This window comes from Corythoichthys intestinalis, chromosome 19 (genome assembly GCF_030265065.1).
Source record: "Corythoichthys intestinalis isolate RoL2023-P3 chromosome 19, ASM3026506v1, whole genome shotgun sequence".
In the NCBI taxonomy this organism is placed as follows: Eukaryota; Metazoa; Chordata; class Actinopteri; order Syngnathiformes; family Syngnathidae; genus Corythoichthys; species Corythoichthys intestinalis.
In genome coordinates this window covers 38012972-38032813 of record NC_080413.1, presented here as the reverse complement: position 1 = coordinate 38032813, position 19842 = coordinate 38012972, and the positions used below count along the sequence as shown (strand labels likewise).

General features: G+C 38.0%; 1 protein-coding gene across 2 annotated transcripts; it reads right to left on the bottom strand.

The window, feature by feature from the left end:
• Positions 1 to 739: 739 nt before the first annotated feature.
• LOC130907216 (gap junction Cx32.2 protein-like) lies at positions 740 to 19819 on the bottom strand. Of its 2 annotated transcripts, none has more exons than XM_057822033.1 (2): positions 19749 to 19819; positions 740 to 2864 (listed from the first exon to the last, which is right to left on the bottom strand). In XM_057822033.1, exon 2 carries the CDS (start codon positions 2838 to 2840, stop codon positions 2133 to 2135), a length of 708 nt encoding a protein of 235 aa, XP_057678016.1. In that variant the 5' UTR covers positions 2841 to 2864; positions 19749 to 19819; the 3' UTR covers positions 740 to 2132. The 2 variants fall into 2 exon arrangements, with proteins under 2 accessions (XP_057678016.1, XP_057678017.1); XM_057822034.1 differs by lacking the exon at positions 19749 to 19819 and adding an exon at positions 14915 to 14942.
• Between the last annotated feature and the right edge of the window lie 23 nt (positions 19820 to 19842).

Sequence of the window (19842 nt, the reverse complement as noted above, 5' to 3'; positions counted from 1 at the left end):
AGAGTGTGACCACACTGTGCACCAGGAGAGCCGTCTTGTTCAATGGGTACCTTCACTGCTGGATACGTGAGATATTCATGGGATCACTGGTACTGTCCTATCTGTGGAAGATATCGAGGATATTTGGCTTTTTGGTGTGACGGTCGTGGGGTTCCTTCTGCTTGGCCTAGGAGGCGCTCTGCTCTACCGGAAAGTTTCCAAGACAGCAGCTTTCAAGGAAATCAAAAAATTGACCACGGATCAAGCGGTGCGATTCAAGGCATTGGAGGACCGTGTCAAGGCTCGGATCGAGAACTGGCTCCGTGAACTCGCAGTGCAGTCCGAGGAAGGGTGGATAAAAGTGGATGCTACCTGGCGCCAAGTGACGGAACTGTCGAGGCAGACCGCAACTACTGGCAATGTCTCACCTACGCCCTAAGGAGCGCGAATTTGACTGAAGACCAACTGCATCTGGACATTTTAAATTACTTATTCCGCTTAATTCGATTAACGCCCTTCCACCCCACCCTTCTCCTGGAGAGAGTCGAACAGATGGCCATATCTGTTGCCCTTGATTCTCTTCCTAAGGCAGGTCGCAGGGCCCTGCGACTCTTCTTTTGTCTACAGACACGAACAAATATTGATACACTTGTGCACTCAAACACAACCCCCCCGCCCCCACCAGTCCGCTACCGCCTTTTCTTACTATCTCTGCCCCCCCCCCCCCCCCCCCCCCACAGCCATGACTGGTGGTTTTCTTTTTTTACGTACAAAAATCCCTGCACGTGACCTGTGCGTCGTGTTCTATCCCTTCTATGTTGCATATGTGTGTACTGCAACTTCTGTAACTGCTCTGTAATTGCTCTGTAATTTCCGAAGAAGAGAGAGAAGTTGGCGGCGCAGAACGTCTGCAGTGGCCCGATGTTCACTCATCGAATGCAATTTCGTTGTCATCTGTTGGTGTCAATGACTAATAAAGTCTATCCCACTACTCTTACTCTAGAGTCATTAAATTTTGCCTGTTAATTCTATTAGATGTTACTTATTGAAATAACCACAGTGGCTCGGCCAGTTTCACCAATGAGACGTTGCAACAATAATCACCAATCAAATATAACAATATAGTCACATGACCGCGTGAAAGTACTGCGAGTAAATTTTTAGAATGATTACTTTTACTTCAGCAATACTTTGAAGTAACAATTTGAAGTAAAAAAAAATTGGCTAATCTACCCACCTAGATGTTGAGTAATACCGTATTGGCCCCGAATATAAGACGGCCCTGATTATAAGACGACCCCCTCTTTTTCAAGACTCAAGTTTGAAAAAAGACTTTTTGAACACCAAATTAATAATTACAGTACATCTGAAACTTGATTATAACAAAATATTTGTAGAGAAAAAGCATTTTATTTTGCCTCATTCAAATCTCTTTATCTGAACATTTAAATACGTAAACTAAAGTGCAATCACATTCGTAAATAAATGGCTTCTGGTTTTTGAAATGCAAATAAACCAATCTATTGTGATAAAACAACAAAATTGCAATAACTGCATTAACCATCAAAGTGAAGTCTAACTGCAACTGTTGTCTTGAAACAAATCTGAATAAGGAAAAACATTGCAATAAAATAATGCAAACTGGTTAAATTTGAGAGTAGCTGAGATCTGTCATGACAGAAGATCGCTTCAATGATATCTGGCGCCATCTAGCGTTGTGAATGGGTATAATGTCTAGACCGCGAATATAAGACGATCCCCGCTTTTTCAGTCTTATTTCAATGCAAAAAACACTGTCTTATATTCGGGCCAATACAGTTTATCAAACATAGTGGCCATACACAGTATGGCAAAACCCTGCACCTCCATTTTGTCAAATGACAAGAATTTGTGACAAAATCACACAAAATCCTTCATAATGTGTGCAACTATATGATTAAGTCAAAAGAAAATATAAAACACTCAGTGCTGAGATGTAAACTAGTTGCGATGCTCACTTTGCTGTACAAACAGTATTACCAGATTATAACAGTCGACAATTTTAATTCTTATCTTTATAATACGGAACAAAGTTTTGTTTCAATTAGCGAACAATTGAAAACTACATATTGAAATTGTAAAAGTGACTTTCCCCCTACTTTAATGTTAATTTGTCAAATTGAACCAAAGCTCTTCCTTTCCCTGTGTTTCATCTTTGATACCATCAGTTGGAATATTTCCACAATGTTGAGTAAAACAGACAGGACACCCATCGCCAACATAAAGATGATGAACACATTTTTTTCCGTCGGACGACTGATGTAGCAGTTTGTGTCAGTTCGACAGCTCCCGCCTTTGAATGTGATCACGTCAGGCATGAGGATGAAGCCATAAATGAAGTACTGGCCCACAATGAAGGCCACTTCCAGCAGTATTTTGAAGATAAGCTGCAATATATAGCTAACCAACAGGAAACCTTTGAGGTGCACCTTTCCACGTTCGTCCGAATATTTGGGAGTTTTGATCATCCGATTTGAGTCACATTTTTGCTGCAGGTGTCTTCTGAGCTTGTTCTCTTTGCGAATAACAAGCAAGACTTGACCCAGGTAGATGAAAGTCGGTGTTGAGACAGTGAGGATCTGGAGGACCCAGAAGCGTGTGTGAGATATGGGGAACGACGCGTCGTAGCAAGCATTCTTGCAGCCAGGGCTATTGGTGTTGCAGTCCATGTTTGACTGTTCATCTCCCCATATTCTATCCACGCCAGCTGCAAGAATGAAGATCCTGAAGATGAAAAGAACGCTCATCCAGACCTTGCCCAATAAAGTCGAATGAGATTCGACCTTGTCCAACATATCAGATAGGAAGGACCACTCCCCCATGATGGTGGCCTATCTCTCACAGGTCTGTGAAAGAAAATACACATTTTATTTATAACATGGAACTAACAGCAAGAGGTGTTACAATTACTTGAGTAACTTTTGGAGAAAGATGTACAGCGCTGGCCAAAAGTATTGACCCCCCTGCAATTCTGTCAGATAATGCTCAGTTTCTTTCAGAAAATGATTGCAACTACAAATGCTTTGGTAGTAATATCTTCGTTTGTTTTGCTTGCAATGAAAACACAAAAGAGAATTGAAATAAAAAATAAATCATGATCATTTTACACAAAACTCCAAAAATGGGCCGGACAAAAGTGTTGGCACCCTCAGCCTAATACTTGGTAGCACAACCGTTAGACAAAAAAACTGCGAACAACCGCTTCCGGTATCCATCAATGAGTTTCTTACAATGCTCAGCTGGAATTTTAGACCATTCTTCTTTGGCCAACTGCTCCAGGTCTCTGAGATTTGAAGTGTGCCTTCTCCAAACTGCCATTTTCAGATCTCTCCACAAGTGTCCTATGGGATTCAGGTCTGGAGGCATTGCTGGCCACTTTAAAAGTCACCAGTGCTTTCTCTCAAACCATTTTCTAGTGCTTTTTGAAGTGTGTTTTGGGTCATTGTCCTGCTGGAAGACCCATGACCTCTTTTTTACCTGTAAACTCTTATGTTGATGCCTTTTCCCAAAAAGCTCTACTTTTGTCTCATCTGACCAGAGAACATTCTTCCAAAACGTTTTCGGCTTTCTCGGGTACATTTTTGGCAAACTCCAGCCTGGCTTTTTAATGTCTCTGCGTCAGAAGTGGGGTCATCCTGGCTATCCTACCATAGAGTCCCTTTTCCTTCAGACGTTGACGGCTGGTATGGGTTGACACTGTTATTGATACGGGGTGGTGTGGCTCAGTGGTAGAGTAATTGTCCCCCAACCCAGAGGTTGTGGGTTCGATTGTCCGCCCTGATGAACACGTCTAAGTGTCCTTGAGCAAGACACTGAACCCCACGTTGCTCCTGGTGCTGCGTCACCAGTAGGTGGATGGGGAGATAGTGTAAAGCGCTATATAGGTGTAACACCATTTACCATTATACCCTCGGACTGCGGGACAGCTTGAACTCGTTTTGTTAGTCGAGGTTCTTTATCCACCATCCGCATAATCTTCTATTGAAATCTTTCGTCATTTTTTCTTTTCCGTCCACATTTAGGGAGGTTAGCCACAGTGCCATGGGCTTTACAATTATTAATGACACTGCGCACGGTAGAAACAGGAACATACAGGTCTTTGGAGATGGACTTGTAGCCTTGAGATTGCCCATGCTTCCTCACAATTTTCAAATTCTGAAGTCCTCAGACAGTTCTTTGGTCTTCTTTCTTTTCTCCATGCTCAGTGTGGTACACACAAGGACACAGGTTGAGTCAACTTTTATCCATTTTAACTGGCTGCAAGTGTGATTTAGTTATTGCAACCACCTGTTATGTGCCAAAGGTAAGTAACAGTGCTGTTAATTACACAAATTATCACATGATTTTTCAAAGGGTGCCAATACTTTTGTCCGGCCCATTTTTGAAGTTTTGTGTAAAATGAAAATGATTTCATTTTTTTCCCATTCACTTTTGCGTTTTTTCATTGCAAGCAAAATAAATGAAAATATTACTACCAAACCATTTGTAATTGCAATCATTTTCTGGGACAAATTGAGCATTATCTGACAGAATTGCAGGGGCGCCAATACTTTTGGCCAGCACTGTACTTGTAAGAGTAGTTTTATCACGCTATATTTTTTACTTTTACTTCAGTAGATTTGTGAAGAAGAAACACTACTCTTACTCTAGAGTCGTTACATTTTTCCTCTTTATTCTATTAGATTTGGCTTATTGAAAGGCTCACAGTAGTTCGACCAGTTTCACCAATGAGACGTTGCATCAATAATCACATGTTTACCAATCAGATGTAATAATATGGTCACATGACCACACACAAGCTTGCAATGATCACGCCAGCCTCAGGCCCATGTAAAGTGGGTCGCGACACTCTTTGATCTCGCCATGGGTTGTCATGTGGTTCATGTAGGGCGTGAGTAGTTCCAACCACAAGCAGCGCTGTAGTGGTTGTCAATGGAACTGACAGCGTTAATTGTGACATTTATGTTGCCTGGTACACCAGACTCACCGCTGTTCCAGCTATTGAGTCTGGCCACCACTCACGCGGATAAAATTTCCAGGGCGGAGCAAGCCACAGCAAACAGACAGCGGAGGGGCCCAATCAGTGACGGACGGGACGAGGGACTTGCGCGCGGAAGTAAACATACGAAGAGAGCGGAGTTTATTCAACATGGCTAGCGCGAGACAGACTGTTGTCAATAACTCGTGTCGATGTGTTTTTGGTCATTTAAAACGGATTTTACCGTGGATTGGAACATATTCTCGGCTCTCCCGTTCACCATCTGTGTTGGAGACGACTTTCGACGCACAAGAGTGACGTTGCTCATTAAGAACACGTCACGCAAATCAACGAATCTGATTTGTCGATTGATTTTGTACCTGCTCGAGAGGCCGTTAATGGGCTGGTTCCCAGACTATACTCTCAGTGTTTGAAAAATACAGGGAGAATAGTCTGGTAGAGCCAGGCAAGCATTTATGGTAACATGGATAAAATCACATATCTGAGTACTTGTTTGATTATGTCATTGCATTATGACCAATATATAAATGCTAGTTTTATATTTGGAGTGGTAAGGCAACAACTAAAAACTATGTAAACTGTTACGCAGAAGGGAACTTTCCCATGTTGTCGAGTGAAAGTATCATGTTTGTGTTAGTATTAGCGTGGCAAATCAACTTTTACATTGAAATGCAAGAGGATTTAGGTTTTTCTTTTTTCACATCTAGAATCCTGTTTTTCCAGAGAACGTCTAGATGTCCTTGATTCACCTACCTGTGGTAATATATTAAAGATGACACCATGTATAACATAATTTGTTACCAAGTCCAAGTGGTAGTTGCTAGTTTGTTTTGTCGCATTGACATATAAATATAAACGCCTTTGTTTCCCAAAAGGTTTGAGGTCACGGCTTTTAAAATCTATTTCCACTTTTCTTTACTGTTGCACTTTCTAATGCTTATACATATGTGTGTGTACATTTTCCTTTTTATTTTCTAGACTGACTTTGACTAGAAACACAAAGAAATTACATTCAACACATTTTTCCTGCATAACATAACTACATTTTGAATATTGCCTCTAATTGTAGCTAAACCAAACCTGTACCTCTTTAAAGGCATTTTTTATTTTGGACCCAAGAAACACAAAATGACTACAAGAAAGGAACAACATTTTTTTTATTTTCCTCAACATGGTGTAATGTATAACAATAACAACGTATTACCCTTTTGATAAAGAAATATTTTTTATTGAACAATTGGTAACATTGGTATCATGGTTCACTGTTTACACCTAACATTTTATAGATCAGTGGCCTGTGATGGTTGCTTGTGCAGCATGGTTTCCCCAAGGACCAAGAGCAGCAGAAAAAAATGGAGGGCAATGGTCAGCTGTTAAAACATGAAATAAAAGGCTTTTTTTGTTTGTTTGTTGCTATTTCAAGATGGGCTTAGTGCCCACAGCCAGCAGGCACCAGCAGCTTTCCCCAGCAGCAAGCATGATGTGGATCATGAAAATGTAACCTAGAAAAAAATAATATACAGTAAATTAGTTTTCTATTACAAATGTGTCTATTATTTGTTAACATCACTTTTCAATCCATACACATCTCTAAAATCTAATAATGTCAAACATTTTGGTGGAAAGAATACAGGTTGTCATGCATTGACTTGGTACTCTTCCATGAGGGTGATGCCTTAGTTCAAAGCTTACAAAATCGAGCTAATAAGCACGTCAAAGCCGTTCGTCTACCGATACTCATTAATTACAGATGAGTGTGTACGTCACAAAGGGCCTCTGAAAGAATTGACAATTTAAAAGAGGTAGTGACTTAATCAATTTATCCCTGGCGATGCATTCCCAGGTCGCAGAGTCAGGTTAAAAAGTAGGATTAAATCACTCGTCAACCAAGATGAAATATATGTAGAATTACGCCGTGCACATACAAATTAAGCTCAACATATACATCATAAAGCGCCTTTGCTAGAATACCGACTGTTGAAAATTCAAAAGGGACCGTTTTTTTCATCAACTTACCTCCGATCAGTGGATCAGTTGATACAAATCCCTTTTGTATCCAGAGGAGGGTCAGCTGACCCTAATCAGCATATCTTTTGTGAGCATTGAGGTCCTCATTAGTCATTCCCATTCACACTCGCAAAACCACAGGGTTGGATTGCTCCAATTTGCATCTTGAGTGTTTGCAGGGCAGGGGTGCCTTAGCTTCGTTGGACAGTGGACCACTCAGGCAGGCAATTGGGCGGACAACCTTTTTACATATTTCAAAAGCTGCAGTTTGCCAACAGTACAAGGGACAGTATAATAAAAAACTAGGGCTGTCAAACGATTAAAATTTTTAATCGAGTTAATTACAGCTTTAAAATTAATTAATCGTAATTAATCGCAATTAATCGCAATTCAAACCATCTATAAAATATGCCATATTTTTCTGTAAATTATTGTTGGAATGGAAAGATAAGACAAGATGGATATATACATTCAACATACAGTACATAAGGACTGTATTTGATTATTATAACAATAAATCAACAAGATGGCATTAACATTATTAACATTCTGTTAAAGTGATCCATGGATAGAAAGACTTGTAGTTCTTAAAAGATGAATATTAGTAAAAGTTATAGAAATGTTATATTAAAACGCCTCTTAATGTTTTCGTTTTAATAAAATTTGTAAAATTTTCAATCAAAAAATAAACTAGTAACCCTATTCTGTCCTCAATGTGTGTGAGTACACAAATTGACAGACAGCGAACATAAGTTCCAAAAAGAAATCAGACGGTGTGGCAAAGTTGCATGGGCTTTACTGAAGTCATCTCTTTTTGACAGGAGCACGTTTCTTGTATTTTTGTAAAACTGAAAATAACAAGGCAATGTGTCAATAACTTGCATAAATCACAAAATAACATAAAATGTACACACACGTGTCCATTTGAGCAGTAGCACTAGCCAATTAGCTCACAAGCATCTAACAATGTAACTGCATTTCACCATATATGTGAACAAATTTAAATACACATCATCAATAACTATCTAATGCTCATGAATATAAACAAAGGAGGAATATAACTCACAAGCGATGCATGTATTAGACACAAACAGTGTGATGGGGCTATGAGAACTGCCATTGAATACTGGATGCGGACGTTAGCTGGTCTGAATAGCACTGTCTATTAGTGTGAGTTCGCGTCGACATATAATCACGTCAGAAAAGCGCGCCGAAACCCAAATAATCAGCTGCACTGAATCGCCAGCAGAGGGCGACATTACGCCAGATAACATATGCAAGTCACACCCAAGCGCCAGCAGAGGGCGGAAAAACTCCATAAAACACAATTAACAAGTTGGCCTTTCACTGTACTGACGTTTAAATCTGTCTGAGCGGGCCTAGTGCGTTAATTGCGTCAAATATTTTAACGTGATTATTTAAAAAATTAATTAACGCCCGTTAACGCGATAATTTTGACAGCCCTATAAAAAACAAAACATTTTTTATGTGGTGACATATGACACTTCGGCCTTTTCCCGGGGCTAGGTGTGGGAGGTTGTTGCCAAAGCAGTTTTTCCTTCTGCACCTTCTTTGCGCCAACATGAGAGTGAGTCAATTCCTTTGAAAGACCCACCAAGAAGTCCACCCGTCTCTCATATATTCAAGATGCTAATTGCAGCTATCCAGAGTGAAACCCCCCCTTCACACCTAGGCAGCGACTCCACAGGAGTGTGTAGGAGGGTGGCCTGCTTGATTGCTTGTTTGAGTGGTCTATTGTTTGACAAAGCCCAGCAGTCAGTTTGGTATCGGGGTCATTTGACGCCTTTCTAGTATTTCTTTATAGCCCCCCCCCCCCCCCCCCCCAAAAAAAAACAGGACTTCCAGTGTTAAAGGGCACCATAGATAGAAAGACGTAGTTCTTAAAACATAAATGTTAGTACGAGTTATAATTCATTTGATATTAAAACCCCTCTTAATGCTTTCATTTTAATAAAATTTGTAGAATTATTTTAAATAGTAGGTCACCATTGTTGGTGACATCACATGGGTACGCTGCTGGACTGCTACAGTGTCACTGTTTAACTACATAAACATGTCATCAGTTCTGCCCTTCCAATTTGAACCTGAGTGGAACATTAATGAGAAGGACAGCAAAAGCAAAATGAACAGGAAAGACGGGATGAGACAAGTAGAGTTTATGTGTCAAGTTTGCTATTGCAAGCACTCTCCTGCTCTAGTGACAAGAGCAGCAGAGTGCAGGCAAAATTTGTGGCCCAACAGGAATGTCAAGATGCGCAGAAAGAATGGGTAAAAAATCCTGACAGCACTCGAAGTTTAGTTGTATCAATTGTCTTATGTTCACATTTCTAATTTTGCTTTTATGTTTATTTTCTTTGTGATACTCACTGCTGTCTTTTGCTGTCTGTATTGCCATGACATGGTCCATCAAAACCAAGGGTGTAGGATTGCATAGGGACGGTAGGGACATATCACTACTAACTTTTCAGGATGCTTAAATTGTCCCCACCAACTTTTACGCAACATTATTTGCATTATATAATGACTTCTATTATATAGGTAATTAAATTGTCTTCCCATGTTGTAAGGACAGAATTAACCCTACCATTATTAAGTGAATTACTATACTTTCAATATGTTCAGACTTACATTGACCCCCTCATCACTTGCTGAATGTGCTAGTCCATTTTCCCCCCCTCAAACGCAAATTTGATTGGCTGATGACTTGACCCCTATCCCCTACATTCACACACGTGTACACGGCCTGTGTTCTGTGAAATTTTTCACCCTGATACTATTTTGCTCCAGAATCTTTTGTGTGAATAAGCACTCTTTTACATTCAGTTGGACTCTCAAAGGTATCCAAAGGTGCCACATAAACAAGAAATTATTAGATTATTTTTTTGCCAGCGATGTCGAGAAGCTGTTACAGCTGTAGTCGTAGCAAGTAGCTCTACTGATTTCACCAATGAGACGTCGCAAAAATAATCACATGACTCCATTATACTACTCAATCATGTGGCCTTTCGCACCGTAAAAAATGAAGTACTGTATTTGATATTGAGCGCTGCTCTCAACATGACTCAAAGTGCGGATTTCAACCTCTATCCCAGTTTTTATTTGGCACTGATTGACCAAGGAAAACCAGATATATGCTTATTTCGATTTCCAAATAGTAATAATGAAGAAACTCTTCACTATTAAAACTAGGAACTGTATTTTTTCCACCAGAGAGCACTCATGCTCTTTGGACGAATAATGCCTCATCTATGTTTTTTTTCTCTCATTGGAATTCAATGAATTTTTTTTTTTTTTTTTTTTTTTTTTTGGTATTTCTTTAGCTTAATGTGGTTATGTAATGTGTTGTTGTCCAGTATCATTATAACAACAATTCATATACCATTGTTAAAATAAATAAATAAATAAAAAATAAGCAGTTACTCAAAATGTTACTCTTATTTGAATATTATTTTCACTGTATACATTTTTACCTTCAGTACATTTTTTGGATGGCTACTTTTACTTGAGTTATATTATTTTAAAGTAACGGTACTCTTACTTGAGTAAAAGCTTTGGCTACTCTACCCACCTCTGCGTTTAAATATTGCAATTTAAATTTGCTTATAAAATCCACACTTATTCTGGAAGTTTTCAAAATGTTTCTTTAGTAGTTTTTAAAAACAAAGGCTTAATCAAACGTTGTACCACCGAAACCAATACATATGCACTGCAACCCCCCCCCCCCCCCCCCCCCAAAAAAAATCCCTTGTTTTCAAGTGTAAATCTACTAGAAATAAGTGAAATTATCTGCTAGTGCAAGTAAATTTTACTTAGATTTCTTGAAATGAGAAAAATACCTAGCTGAAAATAAGCTTTAAAAAACTAGTCAGAAATGTTCTTAATTCAAGAATAGATATTGTTAAAAACATTATTTGAAAGCATTTTTTTTTTTCGTGATTTAGGTGAAAAATGACCAGTTTGTAGTTGTATGGCCTTAATAAGAACAAATACTGTAGTAATAGTCATGTTTACTTAAAGTAAGTGGAAGAATCTGATGGATTAATCTGTTAACCAGCCTTTAACACTCAGAACAAGATGGAGAAAATTATTCGACTAGATTTAAGAAAAATGATCAGATTAAGACGTTCTAAATTTGCAGTGTCGAAGTTAAATAAATTTATATTGCTTTATTTTGCATTACTAATTTAGCCTATCAATTAATTTGGTTCACATTGGTGAGAAGTGTAGCCCTGACCACCGTTCACCCAATCTGCTTGGTCTTATTAATGTCCCGTCTCAAGCAAAAAATGGACATGGAGATTATGCTGTTATATCGTCCCTACCAATATTGCAACCAAACTTACGCCCTTGGTCAAAACATTATAAAAGCGGTAAAAGTGTAAACTGAATCTTGTCCAGTCCGTTGCAATCAATCTCTCACACACAAAGGTGTAACTTGCAATTTTCATCAAAACTTACGTTAACCATCTTCAGAATCAGAGCATTCCACCAGAGTAACTGTTATTTTGAGAACATGACAAAGCAATTTGACTGTCTTGTCTGCAGACAATGAAACAAGGCCTTGTCATTCTGACACCACTGACATGTTCATTGACACAGAAATTTAATTTCGAGAGACAGACTAAGTATTTTGCACAAAAAAGGGCTTTTGCACGTAATCTATGTTGTTTTGGTACTTGCGTAACGTGTTTTGAGAAATGCCCAAACTTTTGAAAATTTCAATTATGATCTGAGAAACGTACTAAAACAATTGAGAAAAATTGTGATGCTGATCATTTTCTCTGTCATTAGTTTCAAGTAGGGCTGTCAAACGATTAAAATTAGTTAATCACAGATTATAAATTAATTAATCGTAATTGATTGCAATTCAAATGATCTCTAAAATATGCCATATTTTTCTCTAAATTTTTGTTGGAATGAAAAGATAAGACACAAGACGGATATATACATTCAACATACTGTACATAAGTACTGTATTTGTTTATCATAACAATAAATCCACAAGCTATTATTAACCTTATTAACATTCTTTCTGTTAAAGGGATCCACGGGTAGAAGGACTTGTAGTTCTAAAAAGATAAATGATAGTACAAGTTATAGGAATTTTATCTTAAAACCTCTCTTAATGTTAGCGTTTTAATAAAATTTGTAACATTTTCAACCACAAAATAAATTAATAGCTCGCTATTGTTGACGTCGCCGAGCAGTGACATCACATGTCATCCACAGTGTCTTTAACTACTTAAGGTAGTGATTGAAATACACCACAAGGTGTCAGTGGCGAGTTTTAAATTAATTAGAGATCTAGGCAACAAGTGCGTTTTGTCCCTCAATAGACGTAGTTTCCGGTTTCATTGTAACTTACGTTCAGTGTTGGCTTCTCAACGTACGAGACCTCTGATAGTTTGTATATTGTGACTAAATATTGCCCTCCAGTGTATTTGTTGAGCTAAACGAGAGCTAAACGAAATGTTTGAATAGAGTTTGACCAAAGTCTGAGTATGTTTTATGTGTATTTTGCATAGCTATTTTGATTGTGAATGCCAGTTCACTTAGCATTGTTGTTTAACTGTGTGAGAATAAGGCCTCATTAATACAGATTGAAGTGCTTTTTCTTTTAGTGAACATTATTTTTTTTTTGAGAGAGAGAGATAGGAATATTATTTTTGTTGTGCTTTCACTAAATGATACTTAAGCTTGTTGTAAAGGAGTTGCCGAAGCTTATGCCAATAAATGCCTGTGTCCACTCGCCTTTCTCTGCCTCTTAGCTCTCAATGTGCAAAAACGGCGTCATTGTAATCTTTTTGAGGCAAAGCATGCGTTAAATTCGTCAAATATTTAAACGTGATTAATTCAAAAAATTAATTACCGCCCGTTAACGCGCTAAATTTGACAGCACAAGTTTCAAGTGGTCTATATACACACGGACGGACGGATAGAGAAATTCATTTTCACAGTCTTTCATTACGAACAATAATGCAAAACCACATCAATTCATAATAGAAAACATTTAGGATAGAATCTCTAAATTTGTCTACATAGTTTTTGCTTTTCCTTGAATCGTATACATTCTTTCATAAATAGCTAGATAGATTGAGAGATAAAAAGATAGAGAAATTCATTTTCACACTCTTTCATTACCAACATTCGGTAACACTTTACAATAAGGGTCCCTTAATTAACATTAGTTAAAGCATTTTTAGACAATAACTCATGTTTAACTATCATGACAATAATTCATTTAATCCATTATCTAACATTTATTAATATATTAATTAACATAAGTTAATTCATTAGTTAATGCATTTTAGGACAATAACTAATGTTTAAGTAACATTACAATAATTAATTAAATTGCTTATCCAACATTTATTAATATATTTATTGACATGAGTTAATGCATTAGTTAATGCATAACCAGACAGTAACTAATTGTTTGGTAAAAATATATATAGGCCTATATAGGGTTAGGGTTTAGGGTTAGGGTTTGTTAACTTAAGCATTTATAATTTCTTAGTTAAGGGACACATGTGCTACACTTTACAATAAGGGTCCAAAAAGCATTCAGTAATGGTTAATGAAGGTTAAGAGGGGGAACTTAAGCATTTATAATTTCGTAGTTAAGGGATATGTGTGCTACATGTTACAATAAGGGTCCAAAAAACATTCAGTAATGGTTAATTAAGGTTAAGTAATAGTTACGAGGTACGTTCACGTGAAATAATACCATACTTAAGGTTAGGTTATAAATAGTTATTAATGTATACTGGTACTAGTAAGTGATTATGTTATTTCAAAATGAGGAACATTGCTCTGTGAGTCCTTGGGTGCTGCTAACCTAACCTTAAGTATGGTAAGTTTTCACATGGACGTATCTCATAAGTATTACTTAACCTTAATTAACCATTTCTGAATGCTTTTTGGACCCTTATTGTAAAGTCTAGCACTTGTGTCCCTTAACTAAGAAATTACAAATGCTAAGCTAACAAACCCTAAACCTTACATAGGCCCATATATATTTTTAATTTTACCAGACCATTAGTTACTGTCTGGTTATGCATTAACTAATGCATTAGCTAATGCATTCGCTAATGCATTAACTAATGTTAATTAATATATTAATAGATGTTCGATAAGCAATTATATTAATTATTGTAATGTTACTTAAACATTAGTAATTGTCTAACAATGCATGAACTTATGTTAATTAAGGAACCCTTATTGTAAAGTGTTAACCAACATTCATACAAAACAACATCAATAGAAAACATTTAGGATAGACAAGGATACTCAGACATTTGTTTGTTGCTCTTAACAATAGACAACAAAAGACATTCCATTTGGTGATGTACTGTGCTTTTAAGGGTGATCTGCTTCCTCATGTGCTATTTTTGCAAAAGTTTATTATGCGTTGTAATATATATTGTGTTGGGTGTGTAGCATTTACACTGAAACAATAATCCCCTTCAATGAATTCAGAACATCGCGACACTTTTATAAAATAAATAAAAACTCAAAATAAAAATGAATGGAACCCACACATTATGTAAGTAAAACATTTTTATGGGCACCCTGTTGTCATTGATGATAATAATTATAATTATTTATTCAACCTAATTTTAAACATCCAATCTCTAGATAAATTGTTATTCGAGGACTCTGTCAGATATATCCAGTTACATTATTTGCTATTACAGTATCTGCTTATATATTTACATTCCCTTCTAGTTTGTAAAGAAAGACTATTGGTTAAAGTTTACATTTCTGAGAGCAGTGAAATACTAAATAAGCTGTCATGTATTTTACTTTTCAAAGTACATATATTCTATATAATAATAACTCTTAAATCACAGTAACAATAGTTCCTACCTAAGCAATGATTCCTGGTTTCTTCTTTGCTTACGCTCCCTCTATAATGGTTTCACTTCTCTCTTATAGCTAAGTTGGACTTTGCGGAGTCATCAAATGTATCATATGCTAACCCACTCGCACGCACTCCCTCTCGCAGTATGACTATCACTAAGCAGAGTGACACAATTTACGCTAAGGAATAACAGATTTGTTACAAGGAGCAGACAACACCTTCGCGTTCCAAGATGCATGAATAACTTTAACTCCTTTTCAATTGCCTCACAGGTAGCTTCTCGAAACAATGAACTTTTGGCTGCTGTTTCAGTCACTTTTGTTTTGTTTTTAAGGTACCTAGGTCATTCCATATATATAGGACATTTTACATTTCTTTTAAAGAGGAGTGCAAGAGCAGATCCTGCTTTTTCAGTCTTGTCTGTGTTTTCTGCCATATACAGTGGGGCAAATAAGTATTTAGTCAACCACTCATTGTGCAAGTTCTCCCACTTGAAAATATTAGAGAGGCCTGTGATTGTCAACATGGGTAAACCTCAACCATGTGAGACAGAATGTGGGGGAAAAAAAACAGAAAATCACATTGTTTGATTTTTAAAGAATTTATTTGCAAATCATGGTGGAAAATAAGTATTTGGTCAATACCAAAAGTTCATCCCAATGCTTTGTTATGTACCCTTTGTTGGCAATAACAGAGGCCAAACGTTTTCTGTAACTCTTTACAATCTTTTCACAAACTGTCGCTGGTATTTTGGCCCATTCCTCCATGCAGATCTCCTCTAGAGCAGTGATGTTATGGGGCTGTCGTTGGGCAACACGGACTTTCAACTCCCTCCACAGATTTTCCATGGGGCTGAGATCTGGAGACTGGCTAGGCCACTCCAGGACCTTGAAATGCTTCTTACGAAGCCACTCCTTTGTTGCCCTGGCAGTGTGTTTGGGATCATTGTCATGCTGAAAGACCCAGCCACGTCTCATCTTCAATGCCCTTGCTGATGGAAGGAGATTTTCACTCAAAATCTCTTGATGCATGGCCCCATTCATTCTTTCCTTTACACAGATCAGTGGTCTTGGTCCCTTTGCAGAAAAATAGCCCCAAAGCATGATGTTTCCACCCCCATGCTTCACAGTGCGTATGGTGTTTTTCGGATGCAATTCAGTATTCTTTCTCCTCCAAACACAAGAACCTGTGTTTCTACCAAAAAGTTCTATTTTGGTTTCATCTGACCATAACACACTCTCCCAGTCCTCTTCTGGATCATCCAAATGCTTTCTAGCGGACTGCTGGTGGCGCATTGCGTTACTGATAGTAGCCTTTGTTACTGTGGTCCCAGCTCTCTGTAGGTCATTCACTAGGTCCCCCCGTGTGGTTCTGGGATTTTTGCTCACCGTTCTTGTTATCATTTTGACGCCACGAGGTAAGATCTTGCATAGAGCCCCAGATCAAGGGAGATTATCAGTGGTCTTGTATGTCTTCCATTTTCTAATAATTGCTCCCACAGTTGATTTCTTCACACCAAGCATTTTAACTATTGCAGATTCAGTCTTCCCAGCCTGGTGCAGGTCTCTGGTGTCCTTCGACAGCTCTTTCGTCTTGGCCATAGGTGAGTTTGGAGTGTAACTGACTGAGATTGTGAACAGGTGTCTTTTATACCGATAATGAGTTAAAACAGGTGCAATTAATACAGGTAACGAGTGGAGCCTCGTTAGACCTCGTTGGAAGAAGTTAGACCTCTTTGACCAAATACTTATTTTCCAGTCTAATTTGGAAATAAATTCTTTAACCCTTAAATACCTGCAACATGAAGCAATTATCAGAGAATCCCAAAATTTGAAAAATAAGGTCCTAATGAAACCTTTTTTTCAAATTTGTAAAAAGGAAAGTCAAAATGAATATGTGTAATAAGCGCTCTGATATCTATAACCCTTGCTAAATCCTGTTTGGTTTTTTCTCATGGAACCTGCAGATGCATGTGTTGACTTGCATCCATCTTTTTTTTTTCCAAAAAGAATTGTCAAAATTTTGAATTAGTCTCAAAATCATGAAATTTTAGGTGTATCAAATGTGAAACGTTTGGCAATAAAGGGTTAAAAATCAAACAATGTGATTTTCTGTTGTTTCCCCCCCACACACACACATTCTGTCTCTCATTGTTGAGGTTTACCCATGTTAATGATTACAGGCCTCTCTAATCTTTTCAAGTAGGAGAACTTGCACAATTGGTGGTTGACTAAATACTTATTTGCCCCACCGTACATGTACAGTACAGGCCAAAAGTTTGGACACACCTCATTCAATGCAATACAAATGATGATCTCAACCCCATTGAAAAGGCAACATATTCCACTTATTAACCCTGCATACCGGTGAAGTGAAAACCTTTTCAGGTGTCTGCATCTTGAAGCTCAATGAGAGTGCCAAAAGTGTGCAAAAAAGTAATAAAAGCAATTAATAAGTAGAAAATAAAACCTGTTTTCAGTTATTTCACTTTTTTTGCCAAGCACATAATTCCACATGTTCATTCATAGTTTTGATATCTTCAGTGAGAATTTACAAGATAAATAGCAGAGAAAACATACAAATAATGAAATAAGTCCAAATTTTTGGCCTGCAATGTCTATATCAGTGCACAACAAACAGGCTTTTGCGCCAATGGTGCCACAGGTTTGAGCTATATCTAAAGCTCATTGTAGGGTCTGTTAATTTCATTATATTATTTTCAGACTCATTTAGCCGACATATGAAGTTTTAAATCAATTTTCTTAAAAGTGCCTTCAAGGTGGGTAACTCAGAGCTAACAAATAATTGGCTGGCGCTGTACCATATAATGTAGGCACACAGAGCAACAGCCTTAGGGCATCATTGTAGGCTACATTTAGCCTCTGCATGGATTTAGCCGTGTACCTTGACCACAGGTGAGCAGTGTAAAACCTGTGTGCAGTATGCCCTAAACAGTGAGATTTTAACGTGGAGGGAGCACATAAAATAATCTTCTTTTAAAGGGATCCTTGACCTCAAAGACAAGTAATTCTTAAAAGATAAATGTTGGTATCAGTTATAATAATTTGATATTAAGACCCCTCTTAATGTTTTTCTTCTAATAAAATTTGTAAAATTATTTTAAGTGATAAGTCGCCATTCTTGCAGGCGTCGCAGTGTGGTGACGTCACTGGGCCCGTTGCCGAGCTTCCAGCGTGTCACTCGTTAGCTACCCCAACATGTCGTCGGTTCTACCCTTCTAATAAGACCAGGACAGCACTGCCTGTCATTCACAAGATGATCAGCAAAGGCAAAATGCAGATCAGGAAATACCTGATAAGACAAGAGTTTGGCAAAATTGGTGATGTACAGTGGGGAGAACAAGTATTTGATACACTGCCAATTGGCAGTGTATCAAATACTTGTACTTGCCACTCTGGTACTTGCGGCAAGTGCGTCTCAATGACAACGGAGCGAGAGAGTGTAAGCTGTTGAGAACTCCGGTTTTTGTTAGCAGATCTTCAAGGTGAGCTATTGCGTGATCAAACCTATTCCAATATAATTATGTAGATCGTGAGCATCCAGAGCTGTCGTGTGCTTTACATACAGTACAGGCCAAAAGTTTGAACACACACCTTCTCATTCGTGCATTTTTATTTTCAAGACTATTGACATTATAAACTCTCACTGAAGGTTATAAAACTATGAATTCACACGTGATAGTCAGGATCGGAGTCATGTCGTGGCTGACTGTCATCATTAAATTTGTCATTTGACGGCAACAAATCCTAGGATGATGACCTGACAGTCGAGGTGAATTATAAGCTTCCTCTGTGACTAGTGGTCTGCCCGAAGGTTCGCCTACCGCTGTAGCGACAGGAGCGGCTTGCCTGCTTAACGCGAGATCAGTGTACTTTGGAAGAAAAACTTAATTTTGATGATATCTCCCAAACCACTGCGCAGAAGTGAACCAAACTTCACTAAATGTTGAATTGTGTCATATTCTAGTAATTACAAATGGAAATTTGGTTCTAGGATATTTGGTTTGTGCAGAATCCTCAAAATGAGTTCCAAAAGCCATTCTCACCTCTTTAGGAGAGCGGCAAGCAGTTTGTCTTTCGCGCTTTATTGCACGCATTTCACTCACTATCCGAGCGCATCGAGGCTTCTTGCGAGGGAAAATATTTGGAACAGCATTTGATTTTAGTGTCCGCTTATATCCAGCCGCTCCGGTGAGCTCTTTCATAAGTTGTCGTCGACTAAAAACCTTGAACGCGGTAGGAGAAAATGGTGAGAACAAAGCCTTGGGACTTTGGGAAGTTTTGTCAGTCTACAGGCATTTTCCCAAACTTTTTTGCTCTTCTTGTCAATAGGAAATCTGTGGAGACTCACATCACTCCCCTTGTTTCCATTTGACTGGAAATTGCATCCAAAAACAGGACATCGTGTCATTTTAGCGAGTTTAGGCAGCAATACACAATTGTTGTACACAATTGGCAACGTCTCAATTACGTCATCACTCTGAGCCTGCAAAACATGGCGCCAACTATCGGTCAAAATATATACTAAATATTATCAAATATTGCCATTGATTTAACATTTCATGTGTTTCTAACAACATATTTTAGTACAAGAGAACAATAGTGATTTATTAGAGCCTACATGTCTTTAAGATCGAGAATCCCTTTAAGCATGTTTGCCGTGCATAAAGTTTATAACAATGACGAAGAATATCCCTGTCATCTGACAAATTTTTAGATATGAAGCGACCGATATATTTAGCTGCATTGCAAATATTCATATTCAAACATTGAACAAATATGGTCAGATAATTCCTCCCTGTCTCACACCATTACTTACTTTGAAGAAAGCAGAGACCGAGCCTCACCATTTAATGCGAACAAGTTGATTTGCACACCAGACGGCTAGAATACGGTTGATATATTTGGAACCC